The sequence below is a fragment of the Leuciscus leuciscus genome, assembly GCF_965113295.1.
Source record: "Leuciscus leuciscus genome assembly, chromosome: 15".
Classification (NCBI taxonomy): domain Eukaryota; kingdom Metazoa; phylum Chordata; class Actinopteri; order Cypriniformes; family Leuciscidae; genus Leuciscus; species Leuciscus leuciscus.
In genome coordinates, this window is record NC_138739.1 from 21,406,090 (window position 1) to 21,428,270 (window position 22,181).

At 37.0% G+C, this 22,181-nt stretch overlaps 2 protein-coding genes and 2 long non-coding RNA genes across 4 annotated transcripts in view; 2 read left to right on the forward strand and 2 right to left on the reverse strand.

Annotated features, from left to right (window-relative positions):
- LOC309475721 overlaps positions 1-22,181 on the reverse strand; it is a 105,332-nt gene that overhangs the window by 76,171 nt on the left and 6,980 nt on the right. The gene's annotated exons all lie outside the window — the stretch shown is intronic.
- Positions 106-8,897, forward strand: LOC309475654 (T-lymphocyte surface antigen Ly-9-like). The gene is made up of 4 exons (XM_082138555.1): positions 106-337; positions 6,555-6,893; positions 7,046-7,345; positions 7,777-8,897. Exons 1-4 carry the CDS (start codon positions 295-297, stop codon positions 7,944-7,946), a joined length of 852 nt encoding a protein of 283 aa, XP_081994681.1. The 5' UTR covers positions 106-294; the 3' UTR covers positions 7,947-8,897.
- Positions 11,364-13,125, reverse strand: LOC309475715. The gene is made up of 2 exons (XR_014197804.1): positions 12,181-13,125; positions 11,364-12,122 (listed from the first exon to the last, which is right to left on the reverse strand). It is a non-coding gene; the product is annotated as an uncharacterized lncRNA (long non-coding RNA).
- Positions 19,574-22,181, forward strand: part of LOC309475641 (uncharacterized protein) — a 29,740-nt gene continuing 27,132 nt past the window's right edge. The window contains exon 1 of the mRNA XM_082138528.1: positions 19,574-19,742. Within this exon, the coding sequence (XP_081994654.1) occupies positions 19,694-19,742 (49 nt within the window). The 5' untranslated portion in view covers positions 19,574-19,693. The remainder of the gene's footprint in view (positions 19,743-22,181) is intronic.

Genomic DNA, 22,181 nt, shown 5'->3' on the forward strand with positions numbered 1-22,181 from the left:
AAACTCATACAGGTTTGGAACAACTTGAGGGTGAGTAAATGATGACAGAATTTTCATTTTTGGGTGAACTATCCCTTTAAGGCAAAGCGCATCCTTCTTATACTGTCTATGAGCGCATCTCAAACGAGCCTGTTATTCGGATCTTATGCTGAATGGAGTAGTTCCTCGAAGTATTATCCTAGCTGCTTCTTTTTTCTTTTTAATCAGAAAAGCGAAACTATTTTCTTACCATCTATGGAAAAGACGTAGACAACTAGAATAGTGGCTTACAAACTGTTTGAGCTGTTAAAAAAAATGGTTTACACATCTTTATTTTTTTGCTCATTACTTTTAGCAGGTAAGTTATGCATTTTAGTGTCTTTAGTTCTTATAGTCACATGTCTTGTCTCATAGGATAATTCTTGTCAATTATAAATGGTGAAAGATAAGTTAAAGTAGCCTAGATGACAAACATGTCTGTTGTAGTTCATTATAGTGTGATTTTAATTGTTCTGATATGGTCAATTTCACTTTTAAATGGCAGAGTTTTTAATCAATTGATTAATTTTACTGCATGTATTGTAATTATATTTTTTATTGATTAAATATTAATATAATGTTATTTCAGTATTGAAGAGGTTCAGCTATGTTGTGTAACCCTATAAACTGTTGGTGTGAAAAACAAGACTTTATTTATAAATTATTTAATTCAAGTAAACAACAAAATATAATATTACTCTGTTGGCCTTTTAATTTATCTGTACTTAAACATTTAAGTTAATTCAATGAAAAGACCACATTCAGTCAGTTTCCCCATTACTCAATTGAACTGACTGAGGGAATCACTTTCCTCAAATCATTTCTCAACTTCTTAGGGATTACATTGTATCATTATATTACTTAAGTAATTTTTTGACCGTTTCATTAAACTGTTAAAGTCTTTTGCCATTTTAGGGCCCTATATAGCAATCATTAGCATGGTCTAAAGCGCAGAACGCAAGTGCACTTATGGCGTGTATGGAGTGGATAAGCGCACTTATCCACTTTTTCTATAGTTTAAAGGGTTAGTTCACCCAAAAATTTTAATTCTGTCAGTAATTACTCACCCTCATGTTGTTCCAACCCCATAAGACCTTCGTTCATCTTCGGAACACAAATTAAGATATTTGTGATGAAATCTGAGAGCTGTCTCACTCCTCCATAGGCTTCTTAAGGGATCAAAACTTGCTGGCCCAGAATAGTTATTAAAGACATTGTTAAAATAGTCCAAGTGACTACAGTGGCTCAACCATATGTTAATCAAGCGACGAGAATATTTGTGCGTGTAAATTAAACGGTGTAAATTTTTGTGCGAAAAACCCCCAAAAAACTAACGACTTTATTCCACTATTCGTTATGTTCTCCGTGGGCCTGAGTGTGTTTACTTAGTAAATCTGTGCAGCGCGTCTGTGTTGCACGTCACACGCATCACACACATGACCAGCGTCGGCCAATAGTGAGCATACGGCCAGGAGTGAGACATCTCTCAGATTTCATCAAAAATATCTTAATTTGTGTTCCGAAGATGAACGAAAGTCTTACGGGGTTGGAACAACATGCGGGTGAGTAATTACTGACAGAATTTTCATTTTGGGGTGAACTAACCCTTTAAGGACAGGAAAAATGGTCGGCGCTCCCGGCGCATGGTCTAAAAGGATTCTCTTAATGAGTAATGGGTGTGTTTTGGGCATAATGTGCAAAAAAAACAAACAGTGTAATATCCCATTCCCTTTAAAAGCCAGTTGCGCTCAGGCCATGGTGGATTCGCTATTTACATGATGGAATTTGCAAGTGGTAGACTGAACGCTTCTCTAGAGAGGAAACGGATCTGCTCGTGCACGAGGTTAAAGCGTGTAAGCAGACCTATACGGGACAAGCCGGATTCCACCATATCTTTTACATGTAAACAATATTAATATTTTACATTGTAATCCTTTTATTTTTAATATTTGGCATGTTTGTGTGATGCTGCGCTCTTTAAATAAATAAATAAATAAAAGATTGCGCCATTGACTTTAGACCGTTTTTGTTTTTATTTCAGTTGCCTCAAAATAGCAACGCTCCAACTATGGAAGTAAAATAATTCCAAATGATTTTGAAACAAAAAAGCCTGTTGAATTGCACCACGTAAAAAAAATAAAAAAAAAAATAAAAAAAAAATATATATATATATATATATATATATATATATATATATGCATTGCATTAACCATGCTTGCATTTTAATGCATTGTATTTTTAGGGATTGCATTTTTATGGGATGAAATTCAGCATGGTTGAATATTTAAGCTGTGAATATTTCAATTCAAAACATTTGAAACACATTTTCATTATTAAAAATTCAATAATCCATATTCACCTTTCATATTTAACTTCCAAAATATTCAAACTGTTTAAAAATGCAACCTATAATATTCAACAGGCAATTTTCGGTCCATTTTATTTCGCTTTGCAAATTTCTTTCCACAAATTCAGTGGTTCAAATTCGACAGTAAATTCAATACTGACATCCAAGGAACTGCAGGAAAAGCAGTAGATTACTGAGCATACTCTCCATCTGCTGTTAGTCGACCTCACCAGCAGGAGGTGCAAAAGCGTGTGTTGTTGACGAAGACCAGAGCAACTGTTAGAGCAAGCCATTCATTCATAAAAACTCATTTTCAGAGCATGGGCGCACAAATGGGTGCAAATGCATTTGCTATTTAAACAACGTGGCGCATGACGCGGAAAAGATAACTGAGTCATGCTGAAACTAGCAAAAAACACTTGTGTTGTGCCTGGCGCTGCGCTGTGTCAGGTGTATGATAGGGCCCTTAAAGTTGACACAGCAACAACTACATTCAAACACTGTTACCAGCTTAACAGCAAATGGGAAGATGATCTAAGATCTTATTTCATTAGGGTGCATCTTATTAGTGTGGACAGTAATGTAAGGATGAAGCTTTATGCTTTTTTTGTATATTTAGCTTTTATGTACTTTGTTTAAACTCTTAGGTTTAAGAAATGAGTCTTTCTTAAAAAAAAAACTCAAAGATATCTGAGGTGATCTCCCAGTAAACAATGGTTTAAAATAAGTCGGTCCGCCTTGGACTGGTTTACGACGTGATTTCAACCGTTTATGTTTAGTTTCGGCCGGACTGTTTGACTACGTGTTTTCAACTGATCATCTAAGATACCACACACTGTTAGACTTTTCTGTAATTTCTACAGTTATTTACTTTAAACCCCCCAGTATTATACTGCTATTTCGCTTTACAGTAAATAACTGTGATTCCCATTGCATCATGGGAATTTTCTGTGACGTCTAACACCACATACAGAGACTTACTGTATTTTTTAAATTTGCTGTATGCTACTGTATTTGACGTAACGGCCTCTCTGGCTGGCACCATTCCATCGTGCTTTTTATTTCCTAATTTTTGCCTTACACCGCGTGTCTACAACGCTATAATAGCCAGAGGCTGTCTATATTGGACACATTGAAGCGACTGGACCTTTAATACAAAATGCAAACCTGTTTGTCCCTTGTCAGAAATAGCGCGAGCGCTTGGACTCGGAGTACCGTACGTCAGAAATATAACGGCCGCGGCCCGCGGCGCATCACGACACTGTCTGGGATTTGTCGTGTCGCGACTCGCGCCAGAGCATCCAGTGTAATATCAGTGGGGTCTGTCTTTTGTTGGATCGCGCCGTTCGTGTCTGGTCCAGGGAAGAGACGGAATTCACTTCACCGAGAGAGAGATCAGCAAGCAAGGTAAAAAAAAACAAAAAAACATTCTGTGTGTGTTGACAGGATTGTGCCCAGTTTAACCTTATAACGTGTGCCTAACTTACTCGTCAACATGGCGGTAACGAACTTTACCATGGTAAACTGAGCTAACGTTTCATTTTACACACTTTGTTAGATTATTGAATTGTCGAGTTAAAATATGCCAACGAGCAACGCGTTACATTAACAATAAATGTGAATAAACTAATGTGAAATTCTGTTTTAGTTGTAGATAATGTTGGCCTACTGATGAGAACCTTTATAGTTTTAGCATTAGCTTGCAAACTATAACATATTATAGTTTTTTTTTTAATGGAATTTAATATTTACTTCCATTTTTATGTGTTTAAAGGCAACTGCAACAAAGCGCCAATTCGCGCCAGTGACTTCTAGCAAGATTCCAGAGGTAACGTTAGGCCATTTGTGATATATTTTGTGATAAGTTTGCTGAAATGATTAGCAATATGTTAAAATTGCTTTGGAGAAACTGGTGCAGACTAGGTAGCTTACAATATCTTATAAAATCTCTATAAAATTGGCTAACTTTATATCAAATAAGTGACCTTTGCATCATGTCTAACTTTATATTTATTTCACAGCAAATTAACCAATCAGAAGATGGACCATTGTCTTTGTTCAGTCTCACCAGATTAAATGTATCCAGGTAAGCACTGAAGTAAAACTCTCACTAATTCATACCAAATCTAGCATTCTAAACAACTTAAGTTTATATTTTTGCATTATTTTTATATTTTATTAGGCAGAAGACTCTACCAATGCAGTCCCACCTGACCAGGAAGGTCCTAATATCAGTGCACAGGTGGGTTAACTACTGTAGGAAGGAGAACGATCATCACACAGTGATTTCTTGCATGTGTCTTACTGTGTATTTGTCACTAACAGGAACTCCTTCACTGCAGACAAGCTGAAATGGGCTAAAATCATCGATTTCAGTCTTTCTTTCTATGGATCTCAGCATTTTTGGACAGGATTTAGGATTTGTTAGTATTAAAATTTAATCTGGCATAATTTAATTTAGTTCTTTGTATGCTATTTATTGACAAAAGCTGTTTACAAATATATATTCTTAAATTTTTGTGAAAATAATAATACAAATTGACAAAAAAGGAGGTTAAAAATAATGTGACACTAATATTCTCTCTCTCTCTCTCTCTCTCTCTCTCTCTCTCTCTCTCTCTCTCTCTTATATAGTGTTGGAACCGGGATCTCATCTGAAGGACTGAGTACATTAGTGTTTGTGGACACGCACACAGACCAGGGAACATTCTGATGTTGTCAATCAAGTTCTGAACAGGAACCAATCTTTGGAGAAGTTAATTTATTCGCAAAGGTGGACAAAACCATTGTGTTTGCTTTTTAAAGATTATTTTGATGATGATTTTTACTCCTATGCTGTAGAAAAGATGGAGGAGTAGACAGTCAGACATTGATAATAATAAGAAATGTTTCTTGAGCATCAAAGAGACTTCTTTCAAAAACATTAAGACACTTAAATACTTCTTTTGGCCACCAGTGTACATATGTGTCATGTATTGTGAAAAGAACTGTGTTTTGTCCTGTGTTGGACATTTCCTTTTTGACTGCTTAAAAATGTATTTATATTCCGCAGTTTTATGAATGTAATGGTTGATATTTCATTATAATACTTGTATAAGCTAAACAACCAATGACTCTACATTCATTTAGTCAAATGCTAATGTTTTGTTTATGGTTTTATGTATGTTTTTAAAAATGTGTGCAGTGAAGGACAGCACATAATGTGTTAATTTAACATGTTTACACATCTTTGTGCTAACCTTTCTGACATATTTACTTTGTTAAAATCATTAACACAATGAATGAGTTAAAATTAACACAAAAAATGTTGTCTCTAAACTCACCCATTAATGTGTAAAAATTTCACTCATTTCCAGCATTGGCATGTTTATTTTGTGATATATATGAAATGTTTTAAATAAAAAAATGGTATTTTGTGATAACTTTGTCTAATTGGTTTGTATGTCAGTAGTACTTATGTAGGACAAAAATAAAATTAATCATATATCAAAATTATGAAATCTAATTTATATTTAGTACAAATAAAAATAATTACAGTAGTGTACTGATTAGCTTCGTTTTCACAGTAATGCACTGTATTACACAATTACAGTACCATGTACTGTAAAACTGAAATATGGTTTGGTACTGTAACTCTTAATTACAGTAACTTACTGGCAACAGTGTTGCCAGTAAGTTACTGTAAAAAACCCTTGAAAAGTCTAACAGTGCATGTTTTCAATTTATAATCTAAGACCGGATAAATCTGTTATACCTGTAAGGATTAATGCCCGACGAAGTCCATTAATACACATAATAAAATAACACATTTTTAAAACATTAGTTTATATTTTAATTAGTTTTACAATCGAAATCTAAAGTTTTTACAAACAGTAACTAGTTTCCCTGGTTATGCCTGACGGTTTATTTATTAGGTGTCCTCTATCACTTTTTAATGGACACCCTGCAGCCAATCAGAATCGAGTATTCACCCCGACCATGGTATAAGCTAAAATAACGGAGAAAAACAAACTACCAAACCATGTTCATTATTATCTCAAATAAATTTAAAGAGTTTTACATATTCCATCAAGACGTTGAAGATCGACCTGTTTTAATTAGACGTTGAAGATTTACGTCTATTCAACGTCTAATAGGTGACATTTGCTAACTGGGCTGTGACTATGTTATGCTGATTGTTTTGTTCCAGGTGTGTCTGGTGTTTATACATCTGAAACTGAGACGATATCAGTGATGGAGGGAGATTCTGTCACTTTACACACTGATGTTACTGAAATAGAGAGAAATGAACTGATACTGTGGACATTTAGACTTCAAAATTCAGAGACTCATATCGCTGAAATCTATAAACAGACCATCTCTATATATGATAGTGGTGAGAAGGAGAGATTCAGAGGCAGATTAAAGTTAGATGAGAAGACAGGATCTCTGACCATCACAAACATCAACACATTACACTCTGGACTTTATAAAGTACAGCTCATGAATGGAAGGATCAAACACAGGAGTTTCAGTATTGCTGTATATGGTGAGTAAACTCATGGGCTGAATCATTTCAAATGTTTTTATTATTATTAGTTTAAATATATTTAAATTAGAGAATTTATTAGATTATATTAGATTATTTATGGATTCAAAGTTAAACGTTTCTGATCATTGAAAATATTTCATGTTTCTTAGGTCTTCTAACTGTTCCTGTCATCAGTGATTCATTGCAAAACCCTTCAGTGTCAGAAAGATCATCTAGTCAGAATTGTTCACTGGTGTGTTCAGTGTTGAATGTGAGTGATGTGACTCTCTCCTGGTACAGAGGAATCAGTGTATTGTCCAGCATCAGTGTGTCTGATCTCAGCATCAGTCTCTCTCTACCTCTGGAGCTTCAGTGTCTGGATGATTCATACAGATGTGTGATCAACAATCCCATCAGAAACCAGACCACACATCTGGACAACATCACGCAACTCTGCCAACCATGTGAAGGTACGTCAGTATTAGGGGGTTTTCACACTGGGCACATTCATTGTCCATAATTGGACTTGTTAATAATGTCACGTTTATCTCTCAAATGTTTTATAGATGTGTGTTCTCAAACACATTTGAGCATATTGACTAATTATGTCCTTTTACATTCATGTGCTGTTTAATCCATTTGAGAGGGTTTCCAAGCACATCCTTTAAAGGTTACGTTATTACCTATAAATTATATAAATTAATTTGAATATAATTTTCGTTTTGTAGAAAGGGTAATACATAGTCATACATAATCAATAGTATTGATAGATGGTTGAGTGTTTATCAAACAGATGAGAATTTGTTCTTTTGTTTTATAAAGTAAAAATCAGATCTGCTGTTTTCATCTTTGTTGAGAATCTAACTGTAGATTAATGACTGTGTGTGTTTTATCATTGTAGAATCTCACCAAACTCCAGTTCTCCTTGTATCGCTGTTGTTGCTGTTGCTGCTGGTCGTCACAGTTTTAGTCGTGTTGTTCTTCTGTCGACGCAGGAAATACACACAAGCATACACACAATCTCACAAAGTTACTTGCGTTTCGTGCTTGATACATGTTTCAGATGGTTAAAATAGGGCCCTAAATGTGTTCAGTGCTGTGTGTGTGTTAATGACTCCCTCTGCTGACTGTTTGAGGGACTTACAGCAATCAATATGTTATAATGGGTTTGACTGGTTAGCTTGGTGAAGTTTAAAAAAAAAGCATCTTTCAAAAGTTTAATGGCGGCCTTTGAATAATTTCAAAACTTCTGTTCTAAAGACAAGATCCTTAAAACAGGGCATTTATAATTGATTTCTGCCTACCAGTATTCGCAAAATATCAGTACAATATGATAATCTTGGTGGTTTATAAACTGTAGGAATTTACACATCAAACAATGCAATGAAATTGGCAAGCAAGAAGTTTGAACTAGTGAAGCAGTGAACTCCTCAGTCAAGATATAGCTAATGTGATAATATTTCTGAATGTAACGTTTTTAATCATATGAAGTTTTAATTTTTCTGAAGAAAGGTGTCGTTGGTGCAGTCATGGCCTAGTGGTTAGGGAGTTGAATTGGTAACCCGAAGGTTGCTGGTTCGATTCCAGAACCGGTGGGAAATGACTGAGGTGCCCTTGAGCAAGGCACCTAACCCCTAATCACTCCCCGGGCGCCACACAAAGGCTGCCCGCTGCTCTGGGTGTGTGTATCCACGTTTGCAGTGTGTTAACTACTCACTACTCTGCTCCTAATGTGTGTGCATTAACTTGGATGGGTTAAATGCAGAGGTCAAATTCCAAGTATGGGTTACCATACTTGGCCGTCATGTTTCACTTTCACTTTCACTTTAATGTAAAACAGTAAATAGTGCACTGTTTAACAAAACGTTTTTGCAGCTGCTGTCAGTATTATTAATGTTTGTATTATGTGGTAATTTATGGACAGATGATTTGAGTTTTAGCTGAAGTGTTGTTAGCAGATTTGTTCTTTTATACTTGATATTTTAGGCTGTAGGAGTGGCAATTGTCTATTTTATGAAGAAATATTATTAAACATTCTCTCTGCACTGATAATGTTTGTCTCTTTATGCCAAAGTAAGCCTCAGATGTAGATGTTGAACACGGTGAAATGAAATAAATGTTGAAATACATGTGGACATTACTTGGACACAGTCACCTCTGATAACAGATCACTCACTCTATAGCCGATCACGAAACATGCACTATATTGTGAATAGCGCTATACAAATAAATGTGGAATATTGTTTGTTTGTTTTTTGTAAGTGAGAAATGGAGAAGAACATTAGAAAAATTCAGATATAAACTGCAGTGTTCGAATGTTTTTTTCTGGTTATCATGAACAATTAGTCCTGTCATTGATTTAAATTTACATTCAATACTGAATGCTTCATTCCAAGAAGGATATGCGAATGTCACACATTTATTCATGTTAAGTTATTATTTTCTGAAGAATTATGTTTATTTTATTGTATGTGAGTATGACAATAAAGGCTTTCTATTCTATTCTATTCTATTCTATTCTATTCTATTCTATTCTATTCTATTCTATTCTAAGCTACTCTAACATAGGAGTAATCTGCAGGTTGGACATGTCCCCACCACTTTATGAAACATCTCGCGGCACGGATGTTAATTTTTCTCTCCAATTGTTATTGCACATATCATTGTATTATTTTACAGGGGGGTTACCGTTTATGTATTTTAAGGAACATATACTCTTATTCTAAAATATTCTCTCTGATTATGTCATTATGATTTCCCATACCTTATGCTACACTAACAACCAGATGGAGATGATTGACAGGTTGAACATTGTTATGTAATTGGACATAATGTGGTGGGATATAACAGGTGTGAATTAATTTCTCCTGACCTTCAAGTTCAAGTTAATGCATGTAAACCTATTCATGGAAAATAGTTGTAAAAACAAAACTCAAGTTAAATCTCATGGATTAGACTGTAACATTGTACTACAATGAATTAGACACAAAACAGGAAGAGTAATAATGAGCTGCAAATTAAACATTCTTATCTCCCTCTGAAGCCACTATAGAATTCAATGTTGAAATCTATTGCGAACTTGTCCCATTCAATAACTCATTTCCACCAGCAGAGGTCAGTGTCACAACAGTAATGAATGACCATCAGTCTTCAAAAGTTTTTGGACGTCCAGACTTGCTCTCTGAGCTCAATACAGGGGAGAGCGGGCCACGACCTAACACTTTTTGACATTCTCAGTTTGAGTAAATCCACTTAGGTTCATAGTATTTATTTTTTCCCATATTAATTTCCCACATGTCTAGTACAATTTTGTTTTTGTTTCATTAATACAGTGTGTACTTTTTTTCTTGATTTACCCCGAAAGAATGGAAGTGAAATGTGACAACATGCCCCATAGGTAGAGCACATTAACATATGACAGCTTAAAATTTTGATCTAATCAAAAAAATATATAGCCAACAAGACAAACTAAAATATTTTTTCAATAAAATACAATTATTAACCTTTTCATATAAAATAATGGCATTTTTTTTATAATTAAAAATACAATATTTTTTGAGTTTGACAATGAACACAGGATAACACAACTATACAACATTCAAAACATAATAATAATTAAAATTTTCTGAACATTGACTCTCTGAACATTGTCTTTATGCACCTTTTCTCATGGTTTCTGAATATAATTCATAAAAGTATATAATAGAATAGCATATTTCTAATAGGGGCTCATTGTAACGCAGTGTGACAACATGCCCCACCTGCACAACTGGGATTTAAACCCGGCTAGTGTGTTCTGCTGGTTAGATCAGCATTAAAGAACTGTTAAATAACAGATACAAGATTGCAGTAATATCAGATTTGTCTCATTGTATATAAACACTAAAAACTAAGATGAAAAATTAACTTCAGTAAGAAATTTATTTTTGCTATGATTAAATAAGTGATGTTCACAAACTTAATTTATGGAGGAGTGAACCCATCTAATCTCTCAATGAACTGCCGGATCATATAAGCAGCCGCTCATCTTGCTCTGGCATCAGCTGTTAGCGTTCCTCCATCTCCCCAGCTCCACCATCATAGGCATCTTGCTGCCATAGTGACTGAGCATTAGTAGTCCCACTGAGAGGTTTATCTGAGCTGGAGCTGAAGCTGCTTCCTCGAGCTCGTCCTACATCCCTAAATACTAGGGGTGTGACGAGACGCTTACTCCACGAGACGAGACGAGACACGAGATTGGGTTCACGAGAACGAGACAAGACGAGATTTTTACACAATTTTTAAGAAATCCTCAGTGATGAAATATATGAAAGGAAAATAGTCTTTTATTCAACTGAAAATCACAAAATGCAAAACAATTTAGGTGCATTTTGAAATCAACTTGTAATGAATGTTATTTTACTTCTATTTTAATGAATTCTATGCAGTAAAGGACATGCAAACACTGCAAAATGTTTTGCTATAAACTCTACCGTCTGGCTTCTCCCCTGTACGATTTCACATTAGAAATCTAACTCCTTTCCACAAATCGAACATAAAAAAATAAAACAGTATAAATAAAATAAATATAAATAACTGAAATAACATTTTAAATGCAAACAGTAAGTGTGTATCCATAATCAAAGTACTGCTCTCTCAAAACTACAAGTTCAAACAGAAAAAAAAAATGTTCTTCAAGCATGAAAAAGAGATAAATTAACTATACACAGAACAGCCTAAGATTATGGTCATGTTCTTTTTCAAGAATATAAGCATGTCGACGATTTCTGGCAGCAGTTGAGACCTTTGGGCAGGGCTGCACGATATGAGGAAAAGCTGCGATGTGCGATAACATTGTTTAATATTGCGATGTCGATATGACTTGTGATATGTGAATGTTAGCTATACTGTTCCCATGTCTTAGTGCTTTAATAGGTTCTTTGCGTGATAGGTCAAATGTTTATTACCTGCCTGGTTCAGATTACACTATTTTAGCACGATTTTGGCACGATCCGTTTCGTGGAGATTCGGACAACGGGCGTCGGGACGCAAGATTCGATCGTTTAATTTCGTATAGTGTGTCATAGTGGGCGATAACCTACGCGTCTGCGATGCTTCAGGACATCACGACAGAAAGACTAGAATGTTTAATTTTAACGGTCCTCCACGACGGGTTGAGTGCGAGCGCGAGTGAGAGTGCGAGCAACAGTGAGTGTGCGTGAGTGTGTGTGTGTGTGTGCGAGTGAGTGAGTGAGTGAGCGAGGGACACTGTGTGTGTGTGTGTGTGTGTGTGTGTGTGTGTGTGTGTGTGTGTGCGCGCGCGCACACAGAGTGTGTGTGTGTGATTGGCCCGCGGCACACAAATGATTTAAAAGTGGCAGGGGCATCTTCAATACTAATTTCACCCTCACGCTCCATCACTGATATCACAACAACTCACGAGACACTAGGCTTGTTTGAGATGCGCCTTGCCTCGCCTGAAATGTAGTCGAGAGTAGGCGGCTGCAGTGAGGGGAGGAGTGAAAAAAGCGCAGGCAAGCCGGACAGATCTCTCTTCTCGTAGTGGATCTGACCATTGCGAGATCAAAGATGGATATCGCGGGATTCACGCTTGTGCAGTGTTGCTAATAAACTGGATGTAATTCAAGTTATGTTGCTTTTATATGAAAATAAATAAAAATGAACAAGACACCCAAAGTACTTGTTATTTAATTCCATTCCAAATACATGTTTATCAATATTTTTTTTCTTTAATACAGACATATGTGTTTTTATTTATTTTCTTTTTTTATAAAAATTAAATTACATAACCCAAAGAGATCGCACTGTCAGATAGTTTGGGAATATTCACACATAACATATACACATAAAACCTGATATTAGAGTTTTAAAATCAAACATTTTAAAAGAGAACAATACATCACAGTTGTTTAAACCAATGAGCATTAAGCTGTGTCGTCAGCAAGTCGTTTCCCATCGTGCTTTTGATAAGCGCAGTCGGTGGAGAGCAACTGCGCTCGACTGCAAAATCCGACACGTGCGCCTTGCGCTCGCGAGAGATTTTTGACATACGTCAGCATGACATCAGAGCCAGGCGGTCCGCACTCGGACACATTTCTAACCGGCATGCATCTCGCGCTGATCACCGGTGATCGGTTCTGCGCAGATTTTGCTCATCTCAAACAAGCCTAAAGTTTCACCTCGACGAGAAATCTCGTCGCGTTTTAATCTCGCGAGATCTCGTAACACGAGATCTCGTCACACCCCTACTAAATACGCTTAACCTTATTAGCTTAAAGATTATATGGGCAAATGAACTCGTGAAATGTTCAGTGATTTCTTCCAAAGATTTTTAGATTTTTGGCTCAATTTTTGCTCTATATAGTGTTGATATGGCAATTAGTAAATACACTAAGTTTTGTCATGCTGGCATGTGTGGAAAGTTTTAAACCACGTGTGTTACAACTAGCCCCGCGTTAGTTTGTGGTTTATTGTGTTGTGTAGATGTGAAGTTAAAGCACAAGAGTTTGTCTGTGTGAGTGTAAAGTGTGTGCTTTGTTTTCTCAACCACATAAACCTCATAATGAGAACATCAGTGTGTGAAAGATTAGATCACAGTTTAAATGTGCTCGTATAATAGTTTTCTGTTAAAGTTGAGTAAAGTCAGAATGATTTCCTCTCATCTGTGTGTTCTGTTCCTGTTCGGCCTGTGCCGCGAGTAAATAGAAATCACTTTTATAGTTTGTGCACTTTTTTATTACTATATGTGGAGTGTTTACGGACGCAAAGAGTTTATTTACTAGATTTTCTCTGTATAAATAACACAATTTTGTCTGGAAATTGGTTGATACTGACGCAGTGAAGTCAGTGTCAGTGATGGAGATTCTGTCACTCTACACACTGATCTCAGACATACAGAGAAAGTCAAGAGTTGAGGAAACCAGCCCACAATCAAGGTGGTGCTTCGAGTTTGTGAGACACCGCATTTTGATGTAGGCAAGGTTTTATCTGCGTGGTTTTCAGACCTAGTTTTAGTTTTTTTATGCGTTTTATGCTTCCAGTCTGTTTGGGCTATTAATGAATATGATGGTTCTTCAATTTGTCTGTTTTTGTCTGTGGATTTTGGGTGGTAGGTTATATTTGTATGGATTCAAATCTTGTAGTAGCTTATATACTTATACAGTCAGACTATTCCAGTATGTCCAAACAGTCTGACTGGAAACAGGAATGATTTGGACTCTGCATTATAGCATTTTTATTAAAGAATCACTGTGATAATGTTTGTCAAGTTAGTCTCTGCTGATACTGACCTGAGGCAGACCCCAAATTTTGTTGTATAATGTTGCATTTTACGCTTCCAAACTGCTTTACCTGTTAAATAAGATGGTTTACACATTTATCTATTTTTGCTTATGGTTTGTATGTGGTAAATTATTCATTTAAGTTTATAAACATATTTTTAAATCGACTATTCAATGCCTTGGTAGGATCCGTTACAATGTGTATTGATTGTGTAAAATACCAACACAATCTCATAGGAATTTGTAATCATTTACATTTTACTACGACGTATCCTCTCGCGTGGCCTCCTGGAATAGAAAAGTATCCATCGGATGAGCACTCAAAAATCTGTCCGGAAGCATTAAGCCATCCGGGAAGTTCTCGCCTACTCTTTTATGAATACTAATGTTTCGAACATACTTTTTCTTTCACGCACTGTTTTCTCCTACCAATAGTAGGTAGGTAGGCTATATTTGAACGCACTATTATGCGTTCATCAACTTTCTCTGTCAACTCCATAGACCGTAAAAGAAATGGACACAGCGACCCCATAGGTTTCAACGGAGACAAGTGAAGTCAATTAGAAGCACTCAGTTCCTGATGGTCGAGCGTACTGCGCAGACTCAAACTGAGCTTGACGACGTAGATGTGACGTGAGCAACCCGTCTGTCTAGTAGCTGTGCCAAGAGAAATCTGAATCATTCCCTTCCGAAACTTGCAGAGACGGAGAGCGTGAGTAGGAGCTGTCCATGAGCTAGGACCAACTTTTGCTGAGTATTCTGATTAATTACTTTGTCATTTTGCCTCCACGTCCCCCCGATTGCTCGTGAGCTTCTCCTCCTGTCCATACGGTAATCTATCTACTGTGCGACAGAGAGTCGCAGGTTATGACGCAATCGTTAGCCTATTTTTACAAAAACTGCTTCTACGGGGCCATAACGTAAGATACAAGGTAATGGAGCCTTTTATACATTTTCGTGTTTCTTTAGAAATAAAAAATGGACAAATGGAGTCTTTAAACGCCTCAGATGTAAAGTTATGCGCTGTCAAAGTGATGCCAAAATGATTTGGAGTCAATGGAATGCTAACAGCAGGTGGGGGTCCGCTAATCAATGGCGGCGCCCGGGGAACCTTCAATAAAATATTAAACCCTGCCCCCCTGGTCAACTCAGGCTTTCTTTTTCTTCTTCTTCTGTTTCTTGGCAGATGACTATTTTGTAGTATACCGCCACCAACTGTACAGGAGTGTGTAATACCATGAACGTCATAGAGTCTAGGCTTCTATTAATTCCCAAAAAAAAAGAAAAAAAAAAGAAAAAAAGGCGGACAATTATACTCTTTTGATTTAAGTCTCTCCCTTGTCATGCCCTTTTCTTCCAGAATTTCATGAATAAAGTTCTTCCTTTCCATTTCCTGCCAGATTATTCTATTATCATTAAACTTCTCACAAGTAAAAAGTACATGATTAACATCTTCTCTGTCTTGGCACACTATGCATAAACCATTACCCTTTCCTACTATACGTAAAGTGGAGTTTATGTCCTAGTCTAATGCTGCGTTCCAGTCCACTTTTAGACACGCACTCGCAAACTTCCCTAAGCACTTCCCCTTGGGGGAATCCCTGCCGCCATTTTTAAGTGCGTTCCACTTCGTGAAGTGGACGAGGGAAGTTTATATGGACAGACCCTCGTTCCCTCGATTTTGACCGAGGGAGCGAGTCTGCTTCAAATGTACACTTCAGGCACCTATATGTCCCACAATGCAGTACGATTGTGACGTCACCACATATCTCATCTCACCACCACAACAGACAACTCTATGATATATTAATAATTTATATTTTTAATTTAAAACAACCCAAACACACCTATAAACATTTGGATGCTGCATTAAACAAATTCTTAAAGGAAAAAAAAAAAAAGTAAATAATAAATCAACTCCACAGCTGATTCCAAGTGATCAAGGGCTTAGGACGTTCCAATTCAGCCCATTGCAGTTTCCGCCAGTAGTGAGCACTCGCAATGACGTACATCCGAGTGAACGAGACGGAGGGAAGTTTGCGAGTGAAGGGCATGACAATTTTGGACTGGAACGCAGCCTAAGTCTGGTATAGACCACTTCTTCCCTACTGTTTAGACTCAGTGAAGTAACCCTTTTCCTTGTCACATTCTTCTGAGAATTAGCCTATGGTAGTGAAGGGTCAGGGTCAGAATCCCTCGTCTCTTCAGTTTTAAAACATTTGTATCCTTTTAAATTAATACTTTATTTAATTTAAAAACTCAATAATCAAGTATATCCATGTATTCATATAATCTCTGTGAGTGTTTATGTCATGATCCAGGTTCCTTCCTTCTCTGTCTCCCTCTTGTGGCCAGACTGGCCACATCTCACACTCATTCGCTACAGGGATAGGCAACTCCGGTCCTGGAGGGCCACTGTCCTGCAGAGTTTAGCTTCAGCCCTGATAAAAACTCACCTGCCTGTATCTATCTAGTAATCCTGAAAACATTGATTGCCTTGTTCAGGTGTGTTTAATTAGGGTTGGAGCTAAACTCTGCAGGACAGTGGCCCTCCAGGACCGGAGTTGCCTATCCCTGCGCTACACCATCACCCCGTTCTCATCAGTCCCAGCTGTTCCCATTTACCCTTAATCTCCACTCTATCATCTCACCTGTTTCTCCTTCCCTCCTGATGTTTCCTGCTATTTCTAACCCTCTCTTTCTCTGCCTCTTTGTCAGTTTATTCCAAGCAATCTAATGCTTTTACGTCCTACGCCAGCATCCATCTCCCGTGAACAGGCGTCGACCGTTGCCAGAAGCCAGTTATTTTCATTTATAAAGTTTTAATTATGTATATTTTTACGACAAAACCACACGGATTACCCTCAGAAGGCCTTCGTTTATCCCCCTGGAGCCGGATGGATTACTTTTGTGAAAGATACATGCACATTTTTGGGACTTGAAGGAGGTGGACCCCATAACTTCACATTATAACCACTGAAAGATCAAAGACATTTTCTAAAATAACTGAAAATGTGTTGGTCTGAATAATTATTGTCATATGCATCTCGAACGGCTTGAGGGTGAGTAATTCATAAATAGCATGTTTGGTTGAACTATCCCTTTAAAACCAGTGAAGGACTAAATTGAAATTCTTTAATTCTGTATTGTTCTGCTATACTGGTAATGTTCCAGCCAAACCCTTTTGATTCTGTGTGATACTCCCAGCAATCATTAAGAACTAAAATTGCTGGATTATTGATACTTAACTCAGGCTTTGATCCTGAGTTTAGGAGTTCAGATGTGACATCAGTAGCGAACAGCCAATCACATGCTGAGAAAGAGTTTAAACTCATTCAAAACTAATTGAAATTAATTTCTCGTGAGAGAAGCAGCACAACTCACTTATTAAATAAAAGTATTAAAATATTAAGAATTTAAACAAATTTACACAGCAAGAAGAAAATAGCTGTCTATGAAAGAGGACAACTAAAAGAAAAAGTCGCTACTGTATATCAAGTGCAAGTAAAATTTGTGAAGTTATAGTTTATACAGTTGGTATAGAGAGAACTTTTAAGCTCACATGTAGTCATTATATAGTTTCATCTATTGATTCTAAAGCATATTTATATTATTCATTTAAACTCTGCAATAATTGATGATTAACAATAATTGATGAACTAAAATTGTACATGTGTGATTGATTAAGGGTATAATAATTACATAAATAATATCTAAATAATACAAATTTATTATTCTAAATACAGTAAGCATTACTAAAAGGGACCAGGTTAGCCGTGGAGCTTAAGTTACTTTGGCGATGAACACTGCTAAAAGCCAAACCACTTTCATGGTGCCTAAAACCCAGGGTCGGTGCAAACTAAACTGAAACATATCTGGCTAGCCACCTAAACCAGCTTCATGGTATAGGGCCCAGGTAGTCCGAGCTGGTGTGATTGAGTGGAGGCAGGGAATAATTTACATATTCGTGGATCCTCATTTACTAAAATAAGCAAGGGTGTAGAGTTTACATTCAAGCTATTTTAAAACATGAGGAAAATATTTTTTTTGTTGCATTTCATTATATAGACAGAAACTTCTTTCACATGGAAACATCTGCTAACAATGGGAATTTGCATTCAGAGTTTACACCTTTTGAGAGCAGGAGGCCATTCGCCTTGAAGACACACCCTCCTGTGTGCAAGATATTTCTAAACTCTTAAGAACTTGTATTACCTTTTGGTTTACTTCTTTGTGAATGAGACATTTGTACCAGTCGCACTGAGACATTTCAAATGATACCAAACATGTGTAATACTGTATGATAATTATTCACATCAAACCAGACATTTCTAGATTCTAGTACAGACTGTATTGTAGTGACATATTGATCAAAGATGCTTTTTCAACACATGTAATTAAAAAAAATAAAATAATAATAATAATAATAATAATAATTATTCAAACATATAACCAACAATATCTTAAAAATAAACACGTTCTTGTAGGGAAAACAAAATAATTAATTGACATGCTTTTAAACGTGCTTTTTAAATGGCACATGAGAAATGCATCCATCTGCTTAGAGACCTTGTAAAATTGTAAATAAAATTGCCTGATTGACCACATTTTGAATAGTTAAATATGTGTAGTATTAGAGTATTAGTGTTGAATATATATATATATATATATATATATATAAGTTTAATTTTGAAGAGTTACAAGCAAATGTGACCCTGGACCACTAAACCAGTCACATGGGTCAAATTTGGAAATTGAGATGTATACCTCATCTGAAAGCTGAATTAATAAACTTTCGATTGATTGATTGTATGGTTTGTTAGGATAGGACAATATTTGGCTGTGATACAACTATTTGAAAATCTGGAATCTGAGGGTGCAAAAAAATCTAAATATTGAGAATAAGTTGTGTGCGCGATTGTGTGGCATTCACTCACAAAAATGAATGTTTTATATATTTACGGTAGGAAATTTACTAAATATCTTCATGGAACATGATCTTTACTTAATATCCTAATGATTTTTGGCATAAAAGAAAAATCGATCATTTTGACCCATACAATGTATTGTTGGCTATTGCCACACATGTGCTACTTCTGACTGGTTTTGTGGTCCAGGGTTACAAATGTCACCTAAAATGATCTAAAATTAAATGGTTCTAAAATAAGAACAAGTAATTGTTTATCTAATAATTCACATAGGCTTATAATAATAATGGGGTATAAGCCACATAGGCTTATAATAATAATCAGGTCCCTTTCCACAGGTGTATAAAATCAAGCACCTAGATTATGAATGCAGACTGCATTGTGCTTGATTAATACACCTGTGGAAAGGGACCTGATGAAACCCATGAATTGCTGCAGGCAATACACGTCATCTCGTCTCTTCCTCCTTTGAGCAGGATCAGCTGACAGACACAGAAAACAAGTTTTGTAGGCTACATGACTTTGTTTATCCGTTCGATAACATGTTTTCAGAAGCGCTATGAGGACTTTATAAATTAATAAGAAATCGTTTGGACAGCTTTTGAGGAATATGATTTTAAACACTGCTTTCATCTGTCTATGCATTCTGACCACAAATGGTAAGTCGGATTTAATCTCATTCAACACGCAGGCAGGACTGGGACAGCCCAACAACAACAACAAATGTCTAAATACACATGCAAATACTTTTGTACTTTCTAAATGCGTTCAACCTTTTTTTGGTTTGTGCTGTTAGATAAATAAATGGTTCTTTCTTACCAAATCAAAAGAGAGAGTGACACTGACAGGGCCTGAAGTTAACTTTTTTTGACCACCTGCCACAGTAACTTTTTACCAGCCAGTTTTATTTTATTTATTTTTGCCTCATAAAGGTGAAAAATAGAAATCACACAAACATTGTTCTTTAACTTGTAAGAATACACATTTAAGTGCTGTCAAGTTATTAACGAAATCATTTTAAGTAATAACTCTTAGACTATTTTTTAAAAATCTTTTTATTCATTGATTTGCTGTGTCACAGACATAGTCATATATACTGACTGCTGCTAATCTGGGTACGTAGGCCCTACGTATTTTTTTACAGTCTTCTATGGTAGCCTACGTACACACACACCGTGCTAACTCAACAGATATAGACCTAAGTTACCGCAGCTCGTATGTAAACAAATCACACACTGTGTTGATGGCTGATTTAGTCAGTAGACAGTTCCTGGCAACTGTTAATTACAGCCTTCAGGAACCGTTAAGCAGAACTAAATTAATATTACTGATAAAGTTACCGTGTAGCGGACATTTTCTCACTGGTTCCCAACTCCCAACATACAGAGAAGGGCCTCATCTTCTTTCCAGTGGCGGATTTAGCAAATCGGGGGCCCAAGGCGAAGGTAGGTAGGCTATGGGCCCCTCCCCATCCAATCTTTAAAAGAGAACGAAAAAAATATGTACCGACTGAATGGTGGATAGGCAGGTAAAGCTAATCTACGGGGAAGTAAAGGTTAGAGAGGAGAAAAAAACGTCCCCTTTAAACCCTGCATAAACTTCTTTACTCCTAAACGGAAACATGTAACAATGTTTACATGGTACAATTTCTGGTAGCCTAAGCTTTTTTTTTTTTTTTTTTTTTTGCTTTACAAATGTCACCATTTCGATTCAATTATTGTGATTTGATTCAATATTGACTCATTTGGATAAATATTAGTTCTCTTTCAAGGGAACTCGCGTTGCGTCGAATTGACGCTATGGGGAACGCTTTGCGTGATGACGTCTTGAAGCACATGTAAAATCAGTCCAATGGTGTGGCGGAACGTCAGAGGCGGGTGACGTCACGTACCAGGAAGCTATAAAAGCCGGCCCGAAACAGAAAACGAAAGCTTTCTGAGTCTTCAGTTGCGCTCTGTGTGAAATCTGTCTCTGTATATTTGGTGTTGTCTGTCTATATCATATATATATATATATATATATATATATATATATATATATATATATATATATATATATATATATATATATATATATATATATATATATATTTCAGTATGGCGAGCAAGCAGCAGTTTAGAGTGTGTGTGTCCATCCCTGCCCGCGTTATTTAACGGGAGGTGATACTCACGCTCTTTGTGTTGTTTGTTTGGGTGAGGAGCATGCCCAGTCAGCACTCGAGGGTGGTGACTGTGTGCATTGCGACGCGCTTCCATTGCGTACGCTCCGATCCCGCTTGGCGCGGTTCAGTCCCGATCGCGTTCCCCAGGGCTCTGGTCCCGCCGCTGCCGAGGCACGGTGGCAATCACAGACCTGGGGTTCGCAAATGGATCTATCAGTGGATGTTGAGACGGGCTCTGCCTTATCTCAGCCTCCTTCTGATAGATCCAGTGCCTCTCATCAGGGTGTGGAAGCACGCGTTGCGGTTTCTTCCCCCCCGATGGAGGCACCAATACTGCAATTGTCCAGCTCTGAGGAGTTGGACGTTGTTAGTATTGACGCTGAGTCTGAGGATTCGCCACCTCAGTCTCATGTGTTTGAAGAATTGCTTGATGTTATCACTAGAGCTGTCGAGCGATTATCTATTGAGTGGCCAGAAGATAGGCAGGGCGCTCGTTCGAAAAGTAAGCTCGACGAACGTTTCCTGCCATCTCGTGCACAGCCTCAGTGCAGAAGCCTTCCGTTTTTCCCCCGATCTCCACACCGAGGTGTCGAGATCGTGGGGGAAACCAGTGTCATATCGAGTGTATACTACACAAACATCACACTATTCATCCATTCACAATTATAAAGAGCATGGTTATGGGGAGAAAAGCTATCTCTCTCCAGCAACGGCATCTTCTCTGAAGGCTCCTGCACTTCCATCCAAGCCAGTAAAAGTTACATCTTCCCTGGTTCATAAAGCTTATGCCGCCGCCGGTCAAGCTGCAGCGTGTTTACATACAATGTCCATAATGCAGGCTTACCAGGCTGAGTTATTGGGTGATTCTGAGGATGGCGGGAGTATTAGTGCTGATATGGTGTCTGAACTGCGTAGAGCCACAGATTTGTCTCTCAGG

Bases quoted from the DNA above. Each gene is read 5' to 3' on its own strand.
- LOC309475654 (XM_082138555.1), top strand. From the start codon at position 295: ATGGTTTACACATCTTTATTTTTTTGCTCATTACTTTTAGCAG. The intron at 338-6,554 runs GTAAGTTATGCA...GTTTTGTTCCAG, and splicing joins TTGCTCATTACTTTTAGCAG to GTGTGTCTGGTGTTTATACA. The intron at 7,346-7,776 runs GTACGTCAGTAT...TTATCATTGTAG, and splicing joins ACTCTGCCAACCATGTGAAG to AATCTCACCAAACTCCAGTT.